Genomic DNA, 27,431 nt, shown 5'->3' with positions numbered 1-27,431 from the left:
TTTGGGTTTGAAATGTCTAGGTATTGTAGTTTATTTTTATTTTTTAAACTAGAGTAGATTAAATATTCTGGAGGTGATGAAAAATTAGGTGGAATCGCGCTTTAGCCTTTTCCCGAATCGGAAGCTGGAATCTTCCGGTCACCTTCGTTTACTCCTCAGAGACCAAAAGGTCACACGAGATTTCCGTCTGGACCGGAAGCTGAACCGCGACGATTACTCAAGATATGAACACATGCAGGAGTCAGATGTGAATGGAATCAGAAAAATTATGGATCTGCTCCTATAAAACACCCAAATCACGCGTGAACAACAAAAACACGCATGTCCTTAGTAAATAAAGCTCAAATAAAGACAGCGATCCAAGAGGAAAATAGTATTTTTACATCTAAAGCAGCCATCACGTTTGTTTGGACATGAGGACACCTGCTGGTGGCAGGAAGGTACAAGATGGATGTTTGCTTTTATTATCATTATTATTTTTTACTTTTCACTTTGGATGTATTTATCAGAAAACTGTTAGATATTCAAGATTTATATTTGAACATACCGTAAATAAACTGCGTGGCCATGAGTTTTGAAAACCTACCTCACTTAGAGACAATCTTTACATTGTTTCGACAGAAGCGGTCAGCCTTCGTTGCTATGGAAACTAAACGTGTTTATGTTTGACATTAACTTTGTTTATACGTAAGTTACGTATTTGAACAAAATGCCAGATTTTAGATCAACGTGTTGATTTTCATCTGCAGTTTGACAGACATAAAAACATCTAAGTGTGCAGTTGCAATTATAAAATAAAAGTTTAAATATAAAAACATTAAAAAATAATTAAATAAGTAACATCGGAACCTCCTGTTACTAAAATGCACTGTTCGTACATCCCAGAATATGTCCCTGGTGTCACAAAACCTGACTTTTATTCCTTGATATTGTTGTTTATTTTACAACCAACAGGTTATTTGTAAATGATTTACCTGCTCACGTCTAAACTACAATGATGTTTTCCTGATTAATGAGGTTCAGCGAAAGTTCAGCGATGATGTAGGATTGTCTGAAAAAGCCAGCGTCATATTTCTGGGCTCCATAAACTCCAAGCTGTGTAGAAATGCCTTTAAAGGCTTTTTATAACTGATGACTGTGATATGTCTCTCGCTTCAGTGGATTGTTTTTTTAAGGAATGTAAATTATTTACATGAGTTTGACCCCAAGTCTTCTGATTAGTTTTATGGTGTTAGTCTCTAAAATGTTTTAATGGGTCTAAATATTGTTTTAAATTTCCAGATACAGTCGCTTTTGCTCTAAAAAACACAATGGTTTATGGCTGAAATGGTTGGAAATTAGGAATGTTTTTCTTTTTCTTGGTGCACTAGTCGCTTCACAGAGTAGTTCAAATTATTCCAGATAACAGAAGTTATGACACAGCCTTAGGAAATTTGGGTCACATTATTACTAACAAAGTTGAGTTGGGTTTTTTATTATCAGCCACCCATAATTACCAAAATTACAAGAAGTATGTGTCATGAATCTACATAATACATGAGTTTCACTTTCTGAAATGAACCTTTTCACAATATTAAAATTATTATTACTTCTATTTTCTCTAACTTTTAAATAAAAGTGTGGAATAACCCATTTTACTCCAATTTTAATGAGAATAAAGTACAGTAAAGAGCATGTAAGGCCTGCCTGTTTGAACTCCACACTATTATTTTGAACTTTCTGTTAAAGATCAACTTACTTTACCTTTCTCTCACAGAAACAGCAACATTATTTAACTGTTGGTCCTGCTACTACTCCAACTGGTGAAATATTTGTTATATAGAAACAAAATGTCCACCCTAAAAATGATTAATGCTGTCAAGGATTTTTGGTTTTTTTGTCCTTTTGAACAAACCTGTAGTTCCTCCAGCTACCACCAGGGGGAGCTCATGCAACAGAAAGCTTCTACTGAAGTTAGAAAGTAAACAATAATTTATTTAAACAAATAATTACACAAATGCCCTGGATACAAACATTCCTACGCATTTGTGAGTCAATTTAATCATTTACAGGGTGAAAAATTGAGAATCCGCTCATTTATTACAGTTTTTGATGCCAGTAGTAAAACAGAGAATATTAAAAAACTTGTAATAACTCGGAGATTGACAATAAAAGATCAAATCTCACACAAGAAATAAATGAAGTTATTGCAAATGTGTAATAAATGAAGCTACTTGCGAGTCACTGAAATATATATTTCAATATATTTGTTCATTTTCAACAAAGAAAATTGATTAATTTACAAAATAGAGGAGTTTATCATCATACAGTAAGAAGTACAAAGAAGTATTAGGGCTAAAAAAATTAAATAATAATAATATTACGAGAATAGTCAGAATATTATAAGAATAAGGTAATATTTCGAAAATAAAATCGTAGAGTCATAATATTACGAGAATAAAGTCTAATAAATACAAGGACAAAGTTAAGCATGAGAAAGTAAAATAGTAACAAGGAGAATAAAGTCATAATACGAAAATAAAGTAATATTAGAATGAAGTCAAAATAATGAGGCAAAAAGTCGTATTACAAGAATAAAAAGTCATAATATTAAAACCTTATGCTCATATTATTTCAACTTTAATCTCGTAATTTTATCTGGCCTTAATTCTCTGTCGTAATGCCCAATTCTGAGTAATTTAAATCTAATTTTCTCTGCACAGTTATATAAATTATTTATAGATTTACTTATCTGCACGTGCATGCTTGTTATTTTATTTGTTTACTTATATACGGTCATATTTGAAATTCATCTCTCTCAAGTATAATTTTATGTGTATTTTTTCCCGTTTATGGTTATATTTGTATTTAACACCTTGGATTGAGTAGCTTGTCAACTAGTAAACAATTTCCTCTTGAGGATCAATAAAATATTTATTATTCTGCTCTAAAAAAAAAAAAAGGATTAATGACGAAAAAACAGAGGAATGTGCTCCGGTTCCAGTTGAAAATCCACACCAGGTTTTCGTTCCTACTGGGAGAAGCAACAGCTGGCCAAACTTAACAATTCTTAGTTGCCAAAATAACAAAATGTCACCAATGTAAACAACATAAAGCAGCATCTGTGGATCTTTGTTGTGAGTTGGCAGCAGCAGAAGATCAGATGAAGAGGAGGGAGACAGAGAGCAGCTCTGAGCGGGTGGAGAGAGGAATGAGGGGCTGGACCGGCCTGGACGGAGGAAGGAGACTCTTTGGACTGCAGCAGCAATGAATTACAGCCACAGCTGGACAAAACATCTGAGTTACGTCATGCAGGCGGAGAAACAGGCACCAAATGTTAAATATTTGGAAGTAATCACTCACTCCTTGACTGAAACACCATAAGCATCACGTTATCCCCCCTTTCCCTCATTATCTACACACGGTTCATATAAGCAAGATAAGAATTAAAGTTAAAATAAAAGAATACAAAACAAGCAAAAACTTTCGTGCAGCTTGTTTTTCTGTCAGTTTCAGCTTCGGTTCAGGGAAGGAAGCCCAAGAGCGATTGTGGAGCAGGAAAGTCCCTCTAATTGTTGTCCACAGGAGGGCTGTGGTGAAAACTGGCCTCCAATTTGGCACAAATAAGTGAGGAAAGTATATCAGCTGCAATAACACTTGGGCTGTCCTTGTGAAGCACGTTTTGAAGACAAAAGCTGCAGTCTAAGTGGAAAACAGGAAGAAAAGAAAAAAAAAAAGAAAAGAAAATGCCCTGACCTAAGTGAGTTTATTTTTTTAAAGAGATTTATTAATTATCTGTTAGTGAGATTCATGTTTGCTAGTGCAAACATCAATGAAACAAGAATATATAGATTTTTCATATGTAAACCTGTGAATTTCCGTTTCCAGAATATATAAATATCTGCTGAACAAGATTTAAATAAATGCTTTGGTTTGCTCAATATTAAAATTAAACTGTTAAGTTAATTTGCTTTTAAAAAGTGATAAAAAATAGTTTACTACCATCTGAGTAACAGAAAATGTTACTTTACCTCAGATAAAAAGATGCAAAGTAACCTTTACTTCAAGTATTTGTTAAATTGGGGAAAACAATGAATCATGTAATTGTCTATAAAAAAGAAGAAAAAGACAAGAATGGTGATAAAGTCAGACTAACTGAAGCATTTGAACTTAAACTTTATTAACTTGATCAAAGTTTCTAGCATCTTGGGGAATAAACGACAAAACATAGAAGCCTAGTTCTCCCAGAAACTATTCAAAATGGAAAAGAGAGGAGAACACGTTCAATTAAGAGATTTTTTTGCAGTCGGTTGATGTTCTCCAAGTCCCAACTCATATCTTGTACAGTTTTTACATTATCCTACTCGGTTCTGCATTTCTCTTTTGATAATAGTAGAGTATTTCCCTATGTTGTAACTTCGCCCTTACTTTACAGTCTCTTATTCTTCATATGTTTTATTAACCTATAGCGTGAATATGAATTTATGCTGTCGCACATGAATTTCCCTAAAATGAGACAATTAATCCAATACTGTTCCCTAAGTTGCAAAATAAAACTGAATTCAAGAAAAAAAGTAAAAACTATAATTAAAAAAAATATTGCAGAACAGAATCACACAATAACAGAAAACACTTAAAAGGTTTTTAAGTGCTCTTTGTTTCCTGAATATTTCGGAACTCGGCTTGGGTTGCTAGGTGACGGGCCGGGCTTGGCTGCCGTTGCTAGGTAACGAGCAGTGCCCACGGAATGTGACTCAACAGCAGAATAGAATATACTTTTGCTTTATCCCCAAGGGAAAATTGCTTATTTGTTGACAAACTTCTCCGTCCAAAGTGTAAAAATATTAGCAAATACAAATAAGTGATATAAAATGTATAAAAAATAATATTCACATTAGTGTATGTATTTTAAATATGACAGTCACCTATATAAAATAAATAAAATAACAGCAAGTACGCGCATGAAAATAAGTGAATCTACTAATAAACCTACAGATGAGTCCAGAGTTACCTTGAAGTTAAAGACACTAAGAGTTGGGATTTATATTTAATATTTCTATTACATATTTTAAACTGCCATCGTTACTCTGGAAACTTACTTTCCCATTTTTTATGATATTTTATGGAATTGTAAGAGGTATTTTCTTTGAATTATTTTTCCTCTTTTAGCTGCATTCTTTCTTTGTTTCCTGAACATTTCTTGGATCTTACAGGTTTTTAGTTGGATTTGCGGTGGTGATGTGAAGTTTCCAAGCAGTTTTCAGTATTAGTTGTTGATTGGGTGGATAAACATGACCGTGGCCTGCCGTCAGCACAGCCAGACACAGTCCTTCAGTTTGTTTATGTGAAGCTCTTCAGCTTGAGCATCTTAGTCATTCGTCAAAGTTCAGTTTCATGCAAATGGTACCAACGTTGGTTTGTTTCAGAGCTGCTTCTCCGCGCCGTCTGTTTATACAATAAATGATTCTTCAGCTATGTATCAGAATAAAGTGAACTTTTATTTCCAAAAAAACAAGGGTTCCCAACCAGACAACATTATTGACATATTGCACAACAAAAACAAACAGCTGAATACTGACAAAAATCACAGAATTCAAGACATTTTTTCTTGTTTTTTTTCTCCTTAAAAAAAATTGGACAGATTTGTGGAGGAAGTGCTGGAAACGCCACCAAGATGAGCTCTCTTACTCAATCCTTTCCTGCTTCAACTTCTTCTGCAGCATCCTCTTTCTTCTCGCTGACGGCAGTTTCCGCTTTTTCCAAGTTTTCCGCTGCCTCTGCGTTCGATTCGGGCTTCTCTTCACTCTTCTTGGGCTCGGGAAGGAGGATGACTTTCCCGATATTCTGACGATCGTGCATGCGCTTCATGGCGTCAGCCACCTGGGAATGAAGAAAAGGACATGACCATGAACCCTTATCATTAAAAAAATACATTTTAAAAAATCCAACATTCACTCTTTTTGATCCTCTTAGAGCAAAGCAATGTTTCCAATATGTTCAGCATATTTATGCCATTATTGTGTTTTTAATGCTGCTAAGAATTCAGCACAGATGCACTTAGAGGTGATAGGTAAAAACTACAGAAGATATTAGGAAAAAACCAAACAAAAATAAAAGAACTTGGGAAGATTTGATCCTAATTACTTGACATATTATTGGTGCCACATTCTGCTACAGCTAAGCATCCCCAGATAATATGAGGTTCTGTTTCTAGAGTACTGTATTTTCTTTAATCCAAGGTCTAAGAGCAAATTTTAAATGAATAATTCCTTAAGGTTGATTAAAAAGTACTAGATTATTTCACTAAAACAATTTTTCCTTTGTTATAGTGGAAAATAGTTTTCTATACTTTTAATTATCAATACTAGGGATTATTCACTTAAAACAAGCTCCTATTTTGCTGAAAAGCTAAGTTAGTTTTGTGTTATTTCAAGCTCACCAAGATATTTGCATTAGAAACTGGATCAAAATTACTGGGTAAGATTTTGTGTTTTTGCAGCATGTATATACTGTATATTCTTCAGAAGAAATATATATATATTTTAAATTACAGTTTACAGACAAATTTAAAAGTCCTACGGTTATTTCTTCAGCTTACAATTTTTAAGTTCTTGCTAATCTAACCATAATGGTCAAAACCTGGAATTATCATTAGTAAAGGTGACCCATTATGCTTCCTAGAGCAGATTAGGATTGGGTCTATTGACTATTACAATTTTTAAACAAAGTCATTCAACCAACAACAACAAAAAAAATATTTTCTTTTCCATCTGCCACTGAATAGCGCACACAGCAGTAAAACTAGTTGACCAAACCTAGCGGAACTCTGCTTGGGTTGCTAGGTGACGGGCTGGGCTTGACTGCCGTTGCTAGGTAACGGGCAGTGCCCATGGAATGTGACTCAACAACAAAATAGAATATACTTTATTTTTATACCCAAGAAAAAATTGCTTATTTGTTGACAAACTACTCCATCCAAATGTAAAAATATTAGCAAATACAAACAAGCGATATAAAAATTTATAAAATATATACACATTAGTTGTTATATGTGATTTAAATTACATATAATGACCCATATATAAAATAAATAAAATAACAGTAATTACGTACATAGAAATGTGTTAATCTTTTAATAAATCTACAGATGAGTCCAGAGTAAACTCAAAGTTAAAGAGTTGGGGGTAGTTTATTCTGATAGCTAGAGGCAGGAATGATTTCCTGTGGCGCTCTGCGATGCATTTTTTTTTTTATGTAATCAGTAATTGTGAAGCTTTTGAAACGGTTGATTTTCCAGACACCCAAAAAAAAAAATTTAACTTATTGCTGAAAAACAACAAGGTATTTTTTTTAAACACTTGGGCTGTTTTAAAAACACAGATAATCCATTTAAAACCTGATCTTCATTTATTTATTTGTTTTAACATCCCAGTTGTTCAGTGTTCCTACTATATTTTATATTTACTGAGATATTCTTATTTATTCTTATTTTATTCAATTATTTGACTTGCCTTCGAGAGTTGCTATTTTGTAACTTTTGTTGTGCACAATGACAATAAAAGAAAATCTGATTCTGATTCAGCTGAGGCCCAAATGGAAGAACAAAAACTTGCGAAATGTGAATTTCGCATGATAGTGACAGTTAACAGTGCTAATTCAACAGCAACAAATAAAAATAAGTTTAGCGTTACCTGTGCATTCAAATGTTGACATGCCAAACATTCCTGCATGAATATTTCTTCAGACTAACCTCTTCAAAGTGGTAGCAGGAGTCAATATGGGGCTTGATCTTCCCCTGCTGGTACAGCTCCAGCAGCTTAACGAGAGTCTCCTCGAACAGCTCCTCGTCCCGGATGTAGCCCAGGTGGAAGCCAGAGATGGCTTTGTTGGTCTGCATCAGCTTCAGCGTGTTGAGGGTGAGCTGGTTGTACCAGGTCTTCGCCATGGCCAGCAGGTTCTTCTTCTGGCCCGTCACACAGTTGGCTGCTCCTGGATCCACAGAGAGACGAAATCAAAATCTTAACGGCCATTTAAATGTTGGCACTCTGAATCCAAAATTCAGAGAAAACAGCTGAGCGACCTGGAGGTTTTAACACAGGCTGTTCGTTTACATTAATGGTACTTTCCGGCTCTTTGAGGGAAACCAAACATTCAGGATTATTTCACTTTAAAAATCCGTTCAAAAGATCCATTTTGAACCATGAGTGAAATTTACAGACAGGTAGAATCATCATAAAATTAATGTGCAAAGGCCAACAGAGTAATTATGTACTTCTGTTTATTGTAAGTCCTGTTAAAGTTCTACACTTTTATTTTGGTGACTTTCTAATTAAGGTCGCTATGGTAACAGAACACAGTTCTACCAGAGAAAGTCAACAGCGATAAATGAAAAGGTTAACAGAAAAATGGATAAAAAGCAACTCAACTTAAACTTCAGTCATTAAGGGAACAAGGTCAGTGATGGCGATTAAAGTTTATTTAAGTATCTTAAAATGTTCATGAAAATTCTGTGATTGTTTGCATTAATGAAAGGAATTGTAGCACTTAAACAGTGAAAATGATTGTAATTTTTATTTTTCTTGCTTGGCTCTTACGGTGGTTGACGGCTTTAACATATCTTCATTTAACCATCAGTTCCAGTCATTATACTTGTTCAAACTTTGCAAAATAAAACCACAGTATGTTCTTAAGGAAAACAACTGGTTATGTCATTAAATACAACATTTTGAAATGTAAATATCAAATACATATGTTGTTCTTCAATAAAAGCGATGTATGCATTAATAACATTTAATAAAACAAAACTGGACTTGAGTTGCTTTGGCGCCATTAAATATAAGAATAATCCACTCATTTCTTATATTGTATTTACTTCCAGATTAAATAATTAAACTTAAATAAAAATAGTAATAGCTGTTGTGTGCAGAGTATTGTTAAAAACAAACAACTAAACTAAAAATATTTAATTTCACAGAAATTAGGCTACATGACAATCAAATAATACATTTTTCCTTCTTCAGATGTGATGACTTACCAAAGACGATAAGCATGCCCAGAGGTTTTAGCAAACCGAAACCTTTTTGAGTGTCGGAGCCACCAAGAGGGTCCAGGACAATATCCACTCCTGCAGATAAAAGAGAGAAGAAAGAAAACCGTCAACAGAAAATAGTAATGTTCTGTTTCAGAGCAGTGAAACTGTTTTGTTTTCTCACCCTTTGGGCTGATTTTACGGATTTCAGTCACATAGTCTTTGGTGCGGTAGTCGATGGGGTGAGTGACGCCACCTTGGCTGATGGTCTCGTGTTTGGAAGCAGACGCGGTGCCGAAAATCGTCACATCCTTCACGGTCTGACACAGTTGGGTAGCAGCGATACCCACGCCACCTACAGATGTGCACACACAGATGAGACTGGCACCATCAGGAAGGCGGTTTGTTTTTTAGTTAAGGTGCAGTTTCAAACGCTCTGCACTGTGATTACAAAACAGCATCTGTTGTGGTTTCATGTGCACTCTGCTGATCAGACACTTTTATAAAACTCCTTCCTGACTCACTGCAGCTGGTTTGAATTTAAAAACCTGCATACAAACCAAGAGTATGACTTTATATCAATCAATCAAGTTTGTCTGTGAAGCACATTTCAGCAACAAGTCAGTGGAAACCCATCATGTAGTCAAAAATTATGAAAACCAGTAACAGATGTTACATTTTGTCAATTGCCATTGTTAAAATTATCAATACAGATCAAATATGTTGGTCAATGGTCCATTTATTATGATCCAAAACCAACTCTAGTTGGCTTTTAGTCTACATTTAAAGGAACTCTGTGTTTCTGTTGAGTTCTGTTTCTGGAAGTATGATCCAGATCTATGGTGCATAAATGCTAAATGTTACTTCTCCGTGTTTGGTTCTAGTTCTGGGGATGCAGAGTGGACCAGAACGAAAGATAAACACATGGATGAAGTTCTCTAGATTCTGCCGAGACAATAATCCTAATCCTCGAAGTGTTCCTCAGGTGGTAGAAGGCCGACTTTGTAACTGTCTTTATGTGACTCTGAGGGTTCAAGTCTGAGAATATTAGTTCAGATTATTTCACTTATAACATGGAAAACGTGTTTATAAATGAAGTATTCTACCAATGGAGCTAGCACCTTTTCATCAATATTAAGGAATTACTGACTTAAATAAGCTCCTATATCTTGCTGAAAAGTTGCTTGTAAGTTAGTTTTGTCTTATTTCAAGTGAACTAAGATATTTACACCAGAAAGTAGACCAAAATTACTTGGTAAGATTTTGTATTTTTGCAGATTAGCTGTAATAAGTAAAGCCATACGCTAACTCTAGGTTGTTCCTATTTCCGTTTCTGTTCAGCTGGAGAAAGTAATAGCACATTTGTTGCTTATATATTATTTTTGGAAAGGTTTTCTGAATAATACACCTTCTAAATTGTCATATCTCCAGTTTACAAGTTTAAAACTAAAACTTAAAACTCAAGAGATTCTCTAACACCTATGGAAAATGGGAAATAGCTTTATAAACAAATTAACAAAAAGCATCTGGTTATAGATTAATATAATGCATATAAAGCTCAATTAAAATTTTATTTAAATAACATCCAGCTCTATTTGGGTTGGATGTGTGATTTTTCCATCTGCTAAAAGCTTGGATAATGAATAAACTGATGCTGAACCCGAAGTGTGTGCTCTTCGGTTTCAGCATCAGTTTATTCGGTTTCCATGGTAACGTAGCCTTCAACAGGTCACCTGGGTGTCCAGGTTCACCTGTTGTCCCTCTTGGCCTTTTGCAGATGAATTTGTACAGGTCAGTTACCAAACATCTAGTTGCTCAGCACCGGCAGGCGGCCTTCGAGAGCGAAGATGTTGAAGGTCAGGTGACATGAAGGCAGAGAGACGAGCAAAACTGACCCATACTTAGTCTCCGATGGGGTTTACTGGCACTTTGATATTATGGTAAATGCTGAGCTTCATAAATCAAAAAGCTACATCCGAGAATTGTATTTCTGAAAAGGTTTGTACTTCTTGAAAAGGTCCTAAACTATTCCAAGAATAAATCACTCGCATTAAATAAACAATTTGGTGAATAATTATTCTGTATTATCTTCTGTCCTGACTCATTAGATAAAGTTATTCATGGAAGTCTAAAACAAAGTTGAGCAACATGCTAAGATGTAGCACAGGAGGGTAAGTTAAACAGTAACCCAAAGATTAAGCCTCATTAGACAAAACAAGCTAAGGCTAATTTAAATATAAGTTAAAGAAGCTAAACTAAAGCTAAGCTAGGGGAGCTAAGCAACAGACAAGTTGCGCAAATTAAGCTAACGGTCAGTTATTATAGCAAAAACACATAAATTAAGCTAAGATCTGCTAAGATCTAATGGAGAATACTACTTCAGTAAAATCCTCCAGAAACTGAGTTTTGTTTTTAAAAATATCTATCTGATGAAAGGACAATTAAATTACTTGTTAAGATAGTATATAAAAAATGCGGAAGATATATTTCATCATTATTTTTATACAACATACTGTGATCTATCACAGGCATCAGTTTAACATATTCTGCACACATTTGGACCGATGAGAATATTAATATCTGGTTGCTTTAAATGTCACATGCTGCCAAAGGAACCAAGTCTGATAACAATCCAGGCTGCCCTTTTATGAATAACACACACACCCACACACCCACGCTCACACGCACACACCCACACACACACACACACACACTACAGCCTCAGTTCTGACCACGACTGATGACTTTTCACTGCAGTAATGAAATTCAAAGTAGTTTTTTTGAGTGATTTGTGACTCAAATTATTTTGCCTTGGAGATTGGAGGAAATGTTCATCTAGAATATTATTTATTTTTATATAATGAAGAACTTCAACTAGGGCAAAAGTTAAAATATTTTGCCAGCTAAGCGACAAATCATTTGGGATTTTATCAAAAATAAAATCATGATTTGTAAGCCAATTCTTCGGATGACAGAGAAAAACAATGTTGACAAAAAATGTGAAATTAATAGAGTAATTTTTTTGATGGCCACCTTTCACTTTTACTCAAGTAAAAGTATCTTGAAGTAGTGCTACTCTTACTTTAATACACTTTTTGGATACTCCCTCACCTCTGCATACCACACAGGAAAATAAAGCTTTAGAAAATATAAAATAAGGTCAATAACTGGAATATTTAAACTGCATAAAACACATTTTCTTACCGGCAGCCATGTGAATGAGGACGCTTTTCCCTGGCCTGAGGTTGGCCATCTCGAACAGCATCATGTAGGCCGTCATGTAGTTGATGGGCAGAGCAGCGGCTTCCTCAAAGCTCATCCCGTCTGGAATGGGGAAGGTGCGGTTAGCGGGAACGACCGCCAGTTCCTGCCACATGCCATGGCGGTTCATGGCCATGACGCGATCTCCTACCTGAGGAAACAGAGCGAAAGACAAGAGAAAAAGGAAAATGGTAACTTCTGGTAATTTGTGGCTGTCAGGCTTATATTTCACAAGGTTTTGTAGGGGACATATTGTGCAACATTCACATTTTTACATGTTTTTGTTCTTCCATTTGCATTTTTACTGCTTCTAGAAACAACGTAAATGATGACAAAAATACTCAACTCAGTTTTTTGGCAATAAGTTCATGATTTTGGTTCAGTTCCAAAAAACTCAGCAATGGAAAGTCACAAATCAGCTTTCACTGCCAATCACCTATTGACCCCAGGGAAGGTCAAGCAAAGACTTTTTTGTTTTTTAAATACAAGAATAAAGTTATAATACTACAAGGATATAGTCGTAAACATACAGGAATATAGCTTTATGACAACAAAGTCAAAATAATGAGAATAAAGTCAAAATAATTTGAATAAAGTCATAATATTAGGAGAATTAAGTTGTCATTTTATGAGAATTTCAACACACAAAAAAAATTTTCTCATAATTTTAAGACATTCTTAAGGTAAAATTGTGTTTTTAATGCTAATATTATGACTACCTTCTTGTAATTAAATAATTATTGTAATCTTGTCCTAATACTCTTTTTTACAACTCACAAAAAGGAGTGATTGAAAATAACACATATATTTTAAAACATTTTTCAAAAAATATATTGTTAAAATATAAAAAAATATATTTTAAGGTATTTTTAAAATATGTACAATTATATTTTTAAAACATTGTTTAAAATATTTTCTGTCATTTGTAAATTATTTTTTTAGCAGAAAAAAATCTGATTAAAATCAGAAATTGGATCTGGTCTTAAAAACAATCAGATTTTAATTTTGAGCTATTTCACTCAGCTTGATGAAATTAATTTTCACTTTTTGACTTGTCAGTTAATGCAATATTTTCCTAAAAGTCTTTAGGATAATCAGAAAGTCGGTTGGAAAATTTAACTGCAAGTTCAGTAACAAATATTTAACTTTTAACCAAATTCTGCACAGTTGGACATAAATTGAAACAGTGCTTTGAGAAAACATTTGTTGGATCCTTTTCTTGCTTCTGGAAAATGTTCATGCTCTGCATTTTTTCAAAATGGAAAAAAAAGCATCATTATGGTTAAGAAAAGGGGCCAAAACAGCAAAGGACACAGGAAAACTGTGATCTGATTGCGAACGCTACTATGCTTCCTCCCCAACAGTTTTAGTAGCCGAGTGACACACCCACTTCCTGCAGAGAACAACTCATGACATTAGAAATCTCTTCCACAGACATAAACAGAGCTTTCATATGTGGAAACTCTTCTTTAGTAACCGCAAATGTTTTTTTCACTTTCACCTCAGAAGACTCCCCTGTTTTTGATCTGATCCAGAATCTAGACACTGAAATTTGTGACAGATTTTCGCCTGGCGGTTGATCCCCAAACTGCATGGTCGTCACTTTAAGAAAGGGGAAAGATCAGTTCCTGAAAAGATGGCTTGAACTTAAGTGACTGCAGGCGACGCTGGAGTCAGGGCTGTAAAAACATGTTTTGACAGAGTCTTTTACACGGCTAGGCGTGCCCAGACATTTAACAATCGCCCCAACAAACCGGACAAACTTCTTCTAAATAACGGAGGAAGAGGTCAAGCCTCGACGTACTCAATGAAAGAAGTGGTTAGATGTCTTATACAAACAGTAGAACTGGACAGTATGGGGAGAAAGACAGCTTTATCTGGGTAGTGTTGCAGTTAGATTAATAATATTACCATGACAGTGATGAACTCTGACATTAACATTCAGAGCCACATAAAGACGGTTACAAAGTCGGCCTTCTAACCCCTGAAGAACATTACTGATGTCTCGGCAGGATCTAAAGAAACTCATCCATGCGTTTATCTTTAGTTGCATCGATTACTGCAACAGCGTCTTCACAGGTCTGCCTAAAAAAAAAAAAAAATCAACCCTCCAGCTAAAGCTGATCCAGAACGCTGCTGCTGGCATTCTGACTAAAACCAGGAAGTCAGAGCACATCACCCCAGTTCTAAAGTCCCTACACTGGCTCTGAGGATAGACTTTAAAAAATTGTTGTTAGTTTATAAATTACTGAACGCCTTTTGCACCACAATACATTAAAGATCTGCTGTTGTCATAGCAACCTTCCAGACCTCTCAGGTCTTCTGGTTCTGCTCTGCATCCAGAACCAAACATGGAGAAGTGGCATTCAGCTTCTATGAACCACAAATCTGGAACCAACTTCCAGAAAACTGCAAAATAGCTGAAACACAGAGTGCATTTAAATCTAGACTAAAAACCCACCTGCTTGGAGTTGCTTTTGAAACATAACAAACGAAACATTAATCAACAGTCTGATATGTAATGGCGGCAAAATGTAATGTTTCAATTGCCGACTGTGTTTCTATGACTTTCCATTTTGTGTTTTTATGATGTAAAGAACTCTGAAATGCTTTGTTGCTGTGCTATACAAATAAAATTTTATTTGATTTGGTTTGATTTGGCCAAGCCTGCATGTAAGGATGTGAGGCCATGGGCTGGAGCCAGTTTGGTGCCCCATTTATTACGGAAAAATTACTTAATACTAATGCAAATTACACAACATTAATAGGTGATCCTATTAATGTAGTCATAACAGTGAGTACAAACTGATGCATGGTAGGTTTAATACATCCTGTAGTTAACAACGCCATGTTATTCCCAGAAAAACTTCACTATAGCTTCATAATTTCCAGATACTTGAATATTATTTACAGTCATAAAAATCCAAAAATAAAAGTACAACTCACTTAATTTGGGCAAAAGTACAATGTGCCAAACACGCAATTGTTAAAAATCTAAAAATTATTTTAAAAAGTCTTTGGGGCTCCCCTGAAAAACGCTGCCCTGGGGTACTGTCCCCTTTTCACAAAAAAAAAACAACAATCAAATAAACAAAAAAAACCCATCCGATTAAAAAATTGTTATTCATCCTTGATTAATAATTTTTTTTTTACTATTTGATAAAATCTTTCTTTGGAGAACCAGATGATTTTAATGATCCATCATGCTGTTTGTGTTATGTGGTAACAACAGAGCGATGGCAGAAAGAAGAAAACTTATGGAAAAGGATTAGGACAACTGAAGAAGAAAAAATCTGTCTTTTTTCCCATTATTCTGATTGAAAGTCAGAATAATGGAAAAATAAAAAAATTCTGAAAAAATAAATCCAAGAAAAAGAGTCAGTTGTAATTATGACACAAAAAGGTCAGAATTACAAGACAAAAAGTTGAAAAAGTTTTAATTCAGAGAAAAAAATAATCATTTTTGGAAAAAAGAAATTCAAGAAAAAGTCAAAGTCGGAATTAAAAAAGGTCCGAATTCAGAGCCAAAAACCACTGAAAGTTGGACGTCATCTACATTTATATTTTCACATGGAATAAGCGGTTTAAGTTGCTCTGAGGTGGATTAAGTAGGCAACAAAGATGTCCATAAGTAATTTTTCTCCAAGTCAAGTCACAAGTCCGCTGCCTCCAGATAAATTTGTGTTTTGATGGAAAAGAGATTATTCAACTTTTTTTCCCCCATTCTATTTAAGTTTGTATTAAAAAGTAAAGGCAAAGTAAATTTTACTGTAAAATGCTTAATCTTACCTTCTCCACAATGAACTAAAAAGAAAAAAAACTCAGCTGATTTTTGCATTAAAAAGTTTTATAAATCATCATAGATTTGAAAAACATTAAAAAAAAAAAGAAATTCATACAACACCAAAAATGTGAAAATTAAAAATTGATTGTCTTACACTGTTATGGTCTACATATTTTTGTAAACAACAGGATTTGTCACTTGAATATACTTGCTATATTTCACAACAGTTACTAAATGTTCTGCATTTTTAATAAGTCACTACTTTATTAACATTTAGTGACCTAGAGACTCAGCACAAGTCAAAGTCCTGACATCTGCGATACTTGGATGAACCTGAAGCCATCAAGTTTGTTTCATGGTGTCGAAACGCTTATTATGAATATGAACAAAACAGAGGAGATAATTTTAGTTTTTAACAGAAACAGGGTCAGAGTTTGTTTGTTGAGAATGTAATCTCTTCTGATACCATTGGTTGGGAAAGCAGCACCAGAACCAGGCACTTAAAAACGGCCTGGCAATCTGATGAAGAATGCTGGGTCTGTTCTGATGAAAACTGTAAAACATCCAAGCCTGAAACTGCTGCTGCGCAAGTTACTCAACAGGCCGTTGCTAGGTAACCAAAAGAATGAGTGGGTTGCTAGGCAACCAGAGTGAGTGAGTTAGTTGACGCCATCAAACTTGCTTAGTTGGCCGTGAGAGATTGAGTGACTAAAGCCTTTACTCTGCCTATATCTCCCAGAATGCTGTGCGGTTCTGGATTGTGAGTTCAGTGAATATTTTATAAGTGATCCGCGCCATCTTAGTAGGCGAGCGCATGAGCAATGCATAGCGGACAAATGGCTTCGAGACCAACAAAAAGAAGACATGTGGACACCCTTGACCAATGCGCGAGAGAAAGACACATGAGCAAAATGGCTACTGATCGATCGATCCATCCATATGAAATGGAGGAGGAAAATATTTTGTGGACAAGCTGCCTCCATTCTAGTGAACATGAAGAGTGCATACAACAATAAACCTTTAAACGGATTTGTACAAACTCTTTGTGTGAACTACAAGCTTCTGGTAACTGGCAGAGTAAATAAATGTGGTAACAAACACTTAGACTACATGTCCATTTTAGCTAGTAGATAAAAGCTACATTATCAAAGCCAGTGGTGCCCAAAGTCGGTCCTCGAGGGCCGGCATCCTGCATGTTCTAGTTCTCTCCCTGGTTTAAACGCACCTGGATCAAATGATGGCTCATTAGAGGCCTAAGAAGAACATTGACATGCTGAAAAGGTTGTTATTACCACCAGGTAGAGAACTAAAACAGGCAGGATGCCGGCCCTCGACCGACTTTGGGCAGCCTGATCTAAACTAATTTTGTTAGTTCGGTAGTGAATGCTACAGTAAATACCACTGATATTTATCTGAGTATTATGTAGAGTAATCAAGTAGTTGTAAAGTACTTGTTTACAGGTTAGGAACGAGGCGAGAGCTAGTTCTAAGCTTGTGGCTTGTTTATTGTTGTCAGAGCAACTCCACAGCATCTGCCTGCCAAGATGGCTGCCAGCTATAAAGTTCACTGAAGTGTGATGTCACATGAGACCTCTGTATGGATACTGATCACACGTCTGTTGTGATGCATGTATCGTTACTGATTTACTGTCCAGCCTGACTGTAACAGAATAATAATTGATAATGAGTTTTAAAGGGATCAGTACTCCAGTCTGTCCTGTTCCCAAATGTTTTATGAAACAGCCACACCCTCCAGTCCTTATCTGGAGACACTGACCTGGTCCGCCTCACTCCAAAAACACTTTGGCATCCTTTTATGTTATTGTCTGCAGCTCTTTGCTCTCACACTGCAAGGCCCACCCAAATTCTTACACAAAACAAAGCCAAACAACCCGCGGCGGCGGACTCCATTTTTCTTCAAATCTTCACATCTTCAGGGTGAATACGTTTCAGATTTTTAGCCCCAAACTCTGCTGGGATTTCCGACTGCTTCCTGTACTTCCTTTTTGAGGTTTTTGCCCTAAATCGCACTGCAGTGTTTATAGGAATCCTGATCTAAGAAAGCGGAGGGGAAACATGGCAACAGGAATGAGAGGGAGTGTAGAAAGAGGAGGGGGAGGGAAATTCTTTACAGGCAGCGAGGGATAATGAGCAGCTTTGGTAAAACTTAGATAACAAACATGTCAACCATGTATGATAGCACAACCAAACCCAGTACAGAACATTTCAAACTTATTTCTACACTGACAAATCGCTACAAAAAGGTGGGAATCTCCAAAAAGACAAACGATATTGCTTTTTTGTAAAGAGCAAAGATATGTTATTATTTTTAAAGCATAACAATGATTTGAAAACAATCAATAGGGTCAGGTTGGTTGTTCTGAAGGAGGATTAAGCGAAGTTGTTTCTGCCAGTCGGACTCGTTGTTGATAATGTACGCCTCTCCCTTCGTTTTAAACCTACCAGAACAAACCATTCTATTCATTTCAATGCAGTGATTATGACGAGCTGCATTTGAATTCCAGTTTTAGTATTACCGTGCAGAGCCTGCTGCAGGCAGGGAGTAAGTGTGGCACAGACATGCAGCTGCAACTTTTCTGTGCAATAACTGCAGACGTAAATATAGATTACATAACAGCTCAGAGACATAGTTTAAGTTACTGCTTCCATTACAAATGCATGCAAAACTTTGTCAATACTCTGTTAATGTTGAAAAAATAACATTTTGCAATTGCGGTGTTTCCGTTATTTAAGAAATGCGATTAAAATCACACATGAATGCGTTTGTTCACGTGATACGTCATTAAAAATCATGCTGAGAAATAATCTTTTGCAAATCAGTTTCTTTCAATAAAAAACTTACTAAATTTGATCAAAAACTGCAGGTGTGTGTCTGTGTTTGTCTTTCTTCTAGTGGGTAGAAAACCCAGAAATTTTACTCGTTTAAGAGTAAAAATACTTCATAATAAAATTACTCAAATAAAAGTAAAAATGTGCAATGTAGTTCAAATACTGTAAAAAGTATTTTTACTACATATGTATCAATTTAATTGAGTAATTATAACTAGTTCCTGCCAAAGTCTGACTTTGGGTTTCTGTAGTTTTTTCTACAGAGGCCTATAACAGTTTATATAGATTCTTGCAACTTTGGAAAAGAAGGAAGAGACTTAATAAAACCAACACCTTGAACTTTTAACTTTTAGTATTTTATTTGTCTGTTAAGACAGTGGAAGTTTCCGGCATGCCATCTCTATAATGGATTTCATCAAAAAGTCTAGGTTCTTGAAACTGTTTTAAAGACATCACTAAAATTGCTACTGCTGATCTTCAGATGAGGCTAAAAAAATGTTTCAGAGTTTCTCAGCAAGAATAAATATAAATTTGGCCTCAAAACAAGAAGTGAAATCTCGCTCTGAGACGCATTTCATGTATTGACACATTACAAAGTGCATCAACTCTGCATTTCTGCAAAAGGCTGACATTTACAATTAAGTGTCAACAGTTTGATGGATTTAAATAGAATTTTTATTTTACAGTTGCAGTCTAATGGCAGCAAAAGGTACAGACTCAGGGAAGCTTAATGAAAATGCAAGACAATTTTTTTATTTTTATGTGTAGAAAAAGTGTTATTTTTCTTCCATTGCACAATTGCGTGCCACTCTTTGTTGCTTTATCACATAAAAACCTTATAAAGTTCACCGAAGCTTGTGGTTGTAGCATGAAAACAGGTCAGGAATGTATTTAATAGCTGCAACAAATTCTGTCCCCTGTAAATGCAAAACAGAAACATCCAGAAAACCTCAAAGAATAGATAGAAAGAAAGCAGGATACTCCTAGACGTCTCATTTTAAGGCGCCTACTCTTAAAACTTTTTATAAAAAGGAGAAAAATAAAATAATAAACGTTTCACTCATTCAAATGTGAACATTTTGTGTTTTCTATGTGCTTAAAATTAGCTTTGCTAAGATAAGTTAAGCTAATTTTATGGACAATCCTAACAAAAATTGAGCAAAATGTAATTACAAAAATAAATTTGCTTTATGGGAAAACAGCAATTTCAAAATAATTCAAGTTTTCCATTAAAAGGTTTTTCCGATAGGAAGATGTCGGGGTTTTTGTTGGCTGTGCATTTTGCAAAACGGCAATGGAAACACTTTTTTTGCATCTCACGAGTCATGTGATCAACAACCGGATGGCGAAAAAGACCAAAACAACCTGACAGGAAGTAGTTGGAGGATGATGTTTCTGAATAAACTTATTCAGATGTGATTTAAAAAATTTTTCTCTTATTTAATGGAAACACAGCAATTGCGAAATTGTGTTTCTCCAACTCTCGCGGAAAATCAACAAAGTTTTGCGTCTTCTATCAGAGGCTTCTTCAGATTCACTGCGACACAGACAGCTACAGGAAATGCTTCCTTACCACAGCTAGTGATGAATTATTTGTTTGTAAACACAGCGGATGGGCGAGCAACTGGACTGCGGAAAGAGCCGATCCGCCTTCAAACTGTCACCGGTTGCCATAGTTACCCGCATTTATCTTGCTGTTGTAACATTAGCCATGCTAAAAATAAAACCTCTGACATCATTTTCACTCATTTTTATTTTGGGGCAAATCAAAAATCTTAATGCTCTTAAAGGGCCGGTCGTGCCAGAATGCATTGATAAAATCCATAAAACTGTTAAAATATCAGTAAACAGCCATTTGCATTTAATAAGTGTTTCTTAAAATGAAATATTGAACTGCTCAGTCCATCCAGGATTTTGTGATTGTTTTTGTGTTTTTAAAAAAAATCTAAATCATAGATATTGTGGTGGTAATTTGGAAATATTTGTAAGAAATTTTGACGATATTTGAGCTAATGTATGACATTAAAGGTGGCTTTTTATTAATAGCCGTATCGATCACAGATATAACTTGACATCCAGTGAGGCTGAGGCAGCAGTCACTTAAATCCAATGTTTTTTTGGAAAGAAATTTGCAGTAAAAATCAGAAAGAATGTGGGGATTTGTTGATTTTGTGTGAATTTTTAAGATTTGTGAAAAACTGGAGGGACTTATTGATGTTATCTGGAGTCTAAAGGGCCACATAAAAATCTATGGCGGGCCAGATTTGGCCCCCGGCCCTCGAGTTTGACATGTGCTCTATAAGCATCTACAACTCTTTGAAGAAACCTGAATAACATGATCTAAATAAACATTTAAATTTCCATTTGGGATCAATAAAGTATATATATTTTTCATATAATTAGAGAGATGCATTGTAAGGAGGTTTGATTTGCTCCTTATAGTCTGAGCCAGCAGAGAAAGTAGCTGAACTTTTAGCAAAAGCTGCAAGGTTTGCTGCCATGACTCGTTCTGCTTTTATCTTCAATAAGATGCCATAAAATAAAAATAAAAAACCCAGCATGCACGTGGAAGCCGACAACCCACTGACCTGTGGATCAGTATAAATGAACACTTCAAGAGAAGGTGCCTCAAATAACAAATAATATGTCCCAACACTTTTAATACTCTCTGATCTGTTCAAAAGCTTCTATTAGAGGAACATAGAGCAGCCATAATCGATCTGCTTGTTAATAACTGATTTATTTGTTTACATGTCAGCCCTGACAGTAATTTAGATGAATATGAGGAAAGTTCTTATGAAGAAAGGTGGGAAATGAGGCACTCCTGCTGTGAGTGAGGGAAAGAAAAGGCCTCAAGGCCACGCTGTAAAGCAGACAGTGGCAGCTTTCATAAGACCAGAGTGGAACATAATGCAGGAAAAGAGCTTCATCCCACACAGCTTTCAGAAGAAAAAGCCCTGCATTACATGAACGGCTCACAATTATTCAAAAAGCAAACCATCAACTCTTTTTTATAACCCAAAAAGCATATTTTAAAGGTTTTGTCAGACTTAAAACCCACCTGTTTGAATGTTTCATTCAATGTTTGAATGAAACATTTTGATGTGTAATGACAGCACTTGATGAAATATAATGTTTACTGGTTTACTGTGGTGTCTTTTGTGACTTTGTATTTTTTATGATTTGAACTGCCTTGTTGCTGAAATGTGTTATATAAATAATCTTGATCTATTTACTGATTGATTTCGATCAAGCTAGTTAGCCACCAATGACAGTAAGTTGTTTCTCCGTAGTGGGCACATTTAGCAGCTACTGCATGAGCTTGATTGACTGTGCTAAATTCCATCTCCTGGCTCTGATTGGTTATTTTATGTTGGGAGTGATAATAAATTTTGCTGGACGATAAATTGTCCCATAATTTATCACGATAAACGACACTATTGTTGGCTTAAGACAATTTTCAAATAATATTATGGTAATGGTACAATAATGCTAGAACACATTCTCAAAGATTAATAAACTTCACATTCTAATGAACATTTAACAATGGAACCGGAAGACATTTTAAATATACAAAATAAATAAGCAAAACAACAGAAACAACAAATTAAATGAATTATTAGAATTAGACTCTTTGAATAAAGTTGATCCTCACAAACTAAGACTAAAGACTTTTGTCATCCAGTTTTGGGTAGAGAGAAAAGAGAAAAATGATCAATCATGCTAATGGAAATCAATGAGCTCATTTCAGTATATCCTGTGATTAATTAATTTATTGCTTATTGGGACAGGACTGGTGCTTCTTTTTTCATATGGCAGTAGTAGCTCAGGAAGGAGATGCATCTTTTCACAGATTATCTGTGTCTTAATCTGTCACAACATGGTGATGGTTTTAACAAATATGTTAAAAAAACAAAAAAAAAACAACAACAAAACAACACATATATTTAAAAAAAAAAGTAAAAGTTACATACTGCAGTTTTAAAACCCAAACGTGATTAAAAATGATCAATAACAGGAATTTCAGCGCTGATATAGAGGATGTTGGGCCCCCAACCTGAACCCTGCCCTGGGCCCCATAACTCCTCTGACCGGCCGTGCGCGTGAACGCGTTCAGTTACTCACTTTTCTGTCCGTCACGTCCTCCGCCACCGCCTCGATGACCCCGGAGCCCTCCATGCCCAGCGTGACGGGCGGGGCCGGCAGCAGCTCGTACAGCCCCTGCTTCCCCAGCAGCTCGGCGAAGTTCAGCCCGCACGCCTTGACCCGAACCAGAACCTCCCCGGCCTTCAGCGACGCCTTCTTCATGCTCTTCACCTGCAGCTTGATCTTATCGCAGCCTCCGTATCCCGTCAGCACCAGAGCCCGGTAGGTGATGGGCGTCTCCTCCTCGGCGGCTGCGGGGCTGCCGCTGCCTGACGCCAGCTTGGCTAGTTTTTCTTTTTCTTCTTCTTCGGCGGCGGCGGCCGGTGGAGGTTCGTCGGTCTCCTTCACCTGCTCCGGTTCTTGCTGCGGAGTTGGAGCCTCTTCTTCGCCAGACATCATCTTCACCACTTTTAGGAAGCTTTCGCAAGATTTTCAGTTCGTGTCCGTTTGCTGGAGTCCGGAGGCTCAAGAAGCGGAAACGGGGAAAATTAAAGAAAGATGTTTCCGATTCAAACGGCTGTCATAAATAAGAGGCTCCTTATAAAGACACCCGCGTTGTTTGCAAACCAGATTGCCTCTCTCCGGTTGCCCGTGTGCGCTCCACTCAACAAGTGGTTAAAATGAGGCGTGACACAGTAACCACAGGATTTCCGGTGGGTAATTTCACAATAAAACTCATAAAGGGCAGCTGGATCGTTTAGGTAAGCAGCACAACAAAAAACACATTTTAAAGACTGTTGTTAACAATATATAAATACATTTATAATAATAATAATAATAATCAGGGTCGGATTTACTAGAAAAAAATATGTTGCTTTTGTAAATTAAAGTACATTAATAGGTAGTTTTACACATAGTTAGGTATGAACTGATGATGGTAGGATTAATAAGTCCTTTGGCCAGTAACTCCTTGTTGTCCCCAAAATAAATTACTTTAATTTGTATTTTTCAAGTTCTCGAGTACCGTTTATATTTTTAAAAATACCAAAATATTATTACAACTCACATGGTATTGACTCTTATATAAACAATAGTGTCTGCAAAACACAATATATAAATATATATATATGTATATGTATATATATATATATATATATAGCCCGCACGCCTTGACCCGAACCACCTATATATATATATATATATATATATATATATATATATATATATATATATATATATATATATATATATATATATATATATATATATATATAAAAAATTCCCTTCTCACCCACCGCGGGTGGTTCTTATCCTCTGAGCTCGGGTCCTCTACCAGAGGCCTGGGAGCTTGAGGGTTCTGCGCAGTATCTTGGCTGTGCCAAGGACTGCACATTTCTGGACTGAGATGTCTGATGTTGTTCCTGGGATCTGTTGTAGCCATTGGTCCAGTTTGGGGGTGACTGCCCCGAGGGCCCCGATGACCACAGGCACCACTGTGGTCTTCACCTTCCAGGCCCTCTCCAGTTCCTCCCTGAGGCCCTGGTATTTCTCTAGTTTCTCGTGCTCCTTTTTCCTGATGTTGCAGTCGCTTGGTATTGCTACATCTATCACAACGGCTTTCCTCTGTTGTTTATCCACTACGACAATGTCTGGTTGGTTCGCCATTACCATTTTGTCTGTCTGGATCTGGAAGTCCCACAGGATCTTAGCTCTGGCGTTCTCCGCCACCTTTGGGGGTGTTTCCCACTTTGATCTCGGGGTTTCCAGTCCATATTCTGCACAGATGTTTCTGTACACTATGCCTGCAACTTGGTTATGTCGTTCCATGTACGCTTTCCCTGCCAGTATCTTGCACCCTGCTGTTATGTGCAGGGTAATCAGATACCCTGCTGGAATATATATATATATATATATATATATATATATATATATATATATATATATATATATATATATATATATATATTTTTTTTTTTTTTTTTTTTTTTAATATTTCTGGGTGCCCCTGAAAAATTTGAGACCTGGGCTACTGCCTTTGAAGCCCTTTGAAGTCTGGTTAAGATGAATGTGGGTTTAATTTTAGATTAAGTAATTAGCATCTAGATCAAGTTATGTCTTTTTAAAAATAAAATTGCATTGGGAAAAAAAATCTTTCATATCTATTTTGTATTATTTAATTAATTGAATTTAAATTCTCTCCAAATGCTTATTATTTAATGTTACTATTTAATGCTAAATGTTGTCATATAAGTGAATATCAGTGAAGCTGACAAGTTGTTTAAAAACATATTTAAACCACTGCCCTTCATATACATATTTTTAAACAAAATTCAAAAACATAAATGCATAAATCAGTACGAAATATGAAAGCAGGTTTCCTTTTATTAGCGTGATTTACTTGTTCAGTGTCAGATTTGAAATGTCAAGTTTCAAATATGGATAAATTATCACGGTAGGAAAAAAATAAAGAAATATTTTATTGTGATAGGTGTACTTGACTTCCGGTGTTGTTCTTCCTGTCTCTGACTAACTTGACGGAGGTTTGAAAAACTGGCAGATCTGTTATGTTGGCATAAAAAACTTCAGCGATGTGAGGCGGAGAGACAGAAAACCCGGACACTGGAAACCCGTTGAGGAAAGACTGGATTTTCTCCAGTTTACAGCTGAAAGAAATATAATTTCTCACTTACATTCTTTGAGAAATAAAGCAGATTGGACTAAATGTGTTTTCTAGTTGGAGATAGGCACCAGCAACCCTCCCGACCCCATTAGGGACAAAGGGTGAACAGAAAATGGATGGATGGATGGATAAAGATGTTATTAGTGCATTTTTGCATTATATTGTTGTCTCTTTGGAACAGCTGTTAAACAGTGAACTTAGACTTCTTGCTCTGACTAGCTGAACTATAAAACAAACCCACAGATTGTTGTACACACACACACACACACACACCCACCCACACACCCACACCCACACACGCACACGCACACACACACACACACACCCCCACACACACACACACACACACGCTTGCATCCTGCATGCAGAGCTGCTGCTGTTACATTTCTTACTGCTGACTGAATGAGGCTGACAGGAAGTGGTGACAAACACAGAGCTGATTTTTTCTTTTTGTTTTTTTTAGCGGGTTTGAGTCTCTGAATTTTTCACACCACCATTTCTTATTCCTTAATAAAGTTCAGATGGAGTTGTTAGAGAAGTATTACCGATCCAGTGGTCTGACTTCTAAATTTGCTCTGAAAAGTTTACACACCCCTGTTAAATTGTGTTGCTGTAAACTAACTAAACTTTCCTCTCAGGAAGTCACTCTTCTGTTTATTTAGATGCTTTGAAGACTCGCTGTGGTACTGAAAAATAAAAATACATCTTCATCGTCTGCTTTTTTCAGACGATAGTTTTAGATGTGAAACAAATGGGCAGTCGCCCAGGGCGGTATCAGAAAAGGAGTAATAGGGAGGCATGAACATCTATTAAAGCCATATCAAAAATCTGAATTTTCTTAAAGGGCCGGTTGTGCCAGAATGTATTGAGAAACCAATTAAACTGTTAAAATGTCAATAAAAAGCTATTTGTTTCTTAAAATTAAATAATATTGATCATCTTTTCACCAGGATTTTGTGATTGTTTTTGTGTTTTTTGTTTTATTTTTGCAATTAAAATCACAGATTTTGTGGAGCTAATTTAGAAATATTTGTACAAATTCTTTTTAGATTTGTGCTAATGTATGATGTTAAATGTAACTTTTCATTAATCGCCGTATCGATCACGGACTATAACTTGACATCAAGTAAGGTTGAAGCAGCAGTCAATTAAACCCAAAACGTTTTTCGCCAATTTTGAGAAAAATTTGCAGTAAAAATCTGAAAAAAATTGGGGATTTGTTGGTTTTGTGTGAACTTTGAGTGAGTTTTGCAGATTTGTTGTAAAACTGAAGGGAGTTATGCATGTAATTTGGAGTCTAAAAGTATAGAACATAAAAAGCTACAACGGGCCACATTTGGCCCCCGGACCTTGAGTTTGACAACAGTATTAAAGAGACAGTAGTATGTTTTTTCCAGGCACAATAAAGTAATATGTTACCTTCAGTTGTTGTAAAAAATGCTGCACATATCAAATATGATTTAAAAGAAATTTGACGTTGTAATTTAAGGCCTTGAATTTGGCCCTCTGTCTCTTTAAGAAACTCCTGCTCTTTCAGGAAGTCATCACAACACGGCTCCTTTATTAACCCTTTAACATCGTTTTTACCAGCGCTGAGCTAAGAAGTAGTTTGCATAATGAGCTCAGCAGATCAGTTCCACCAAGTTTTTGCTAATTTCTGCTGGCTAGTCTGAAGGAGCTGAGTGGGTGAGAGTGTGGAAGCTCAGAGGCTTGGAAACTGCAGCTACAAGGAGGAGCTGCGTCTCGAAGGCGGGTCTAGGACC

At 36.0% G+C, this 27,431-nt stretch overlaps 1 protein-coding gene across 1 annotated transcript; it reads right to left on the bottom strand.

The window, feature by feature from the left end:
* Positions 1 to 5,452: 5,452 nt before the first annotated feature.
* On the bottom strand, positions 5,453 to 23,664 carry LOC116726733 (synaptic vesicle membrane protein VAT-1 homolog). The gene is made up of 6 exons (XM_032573586.1): positions 23,028 to 23,664; positions 12,212 to 12,419; positions 9,192 to 9,362; positions 9,014 to 9,103; positions 7,730 to 7,968; positions 5,453 to 5,859 (listed from the first exon to the last, which is right to left on the bottom strand). Exons 1-6 carry the CDS (start codon positions 23,445 to 23,447, stop codon positions 5,668 to 5,670), a joined length of 1,320 nt encoding a protein of 439 aa, XP_032429477.1. The 5' UTR covers positions 23,448 to 23,664; the 3' UTR covers positions 5,453 to 5,667.
* Positions 23,665 to 27,431: the final 3,767 nt, after the last annotated feature.

The sequence above is a fragment of the Xiphophorus hellerii genome, chromosome 10, assembly GCF_003331165.1.
Source record: "Xiphophorus hellerii strain 12219 chromosome 10, Xiphophorus_hellerii-4.1, whole genome shotgun sequence".
Classification (NCBI taxonomy): domain Eukaryota; kingdom Metazoa; phylum Chordata; class Actinopteri; order Cyprinodontiformes; family Poeciliidae; genus Xiphophorus; species Xiphophorus hellerii.
This window is presented reverse-complemented; position numbering and strand designations above follow the sequence as displayed.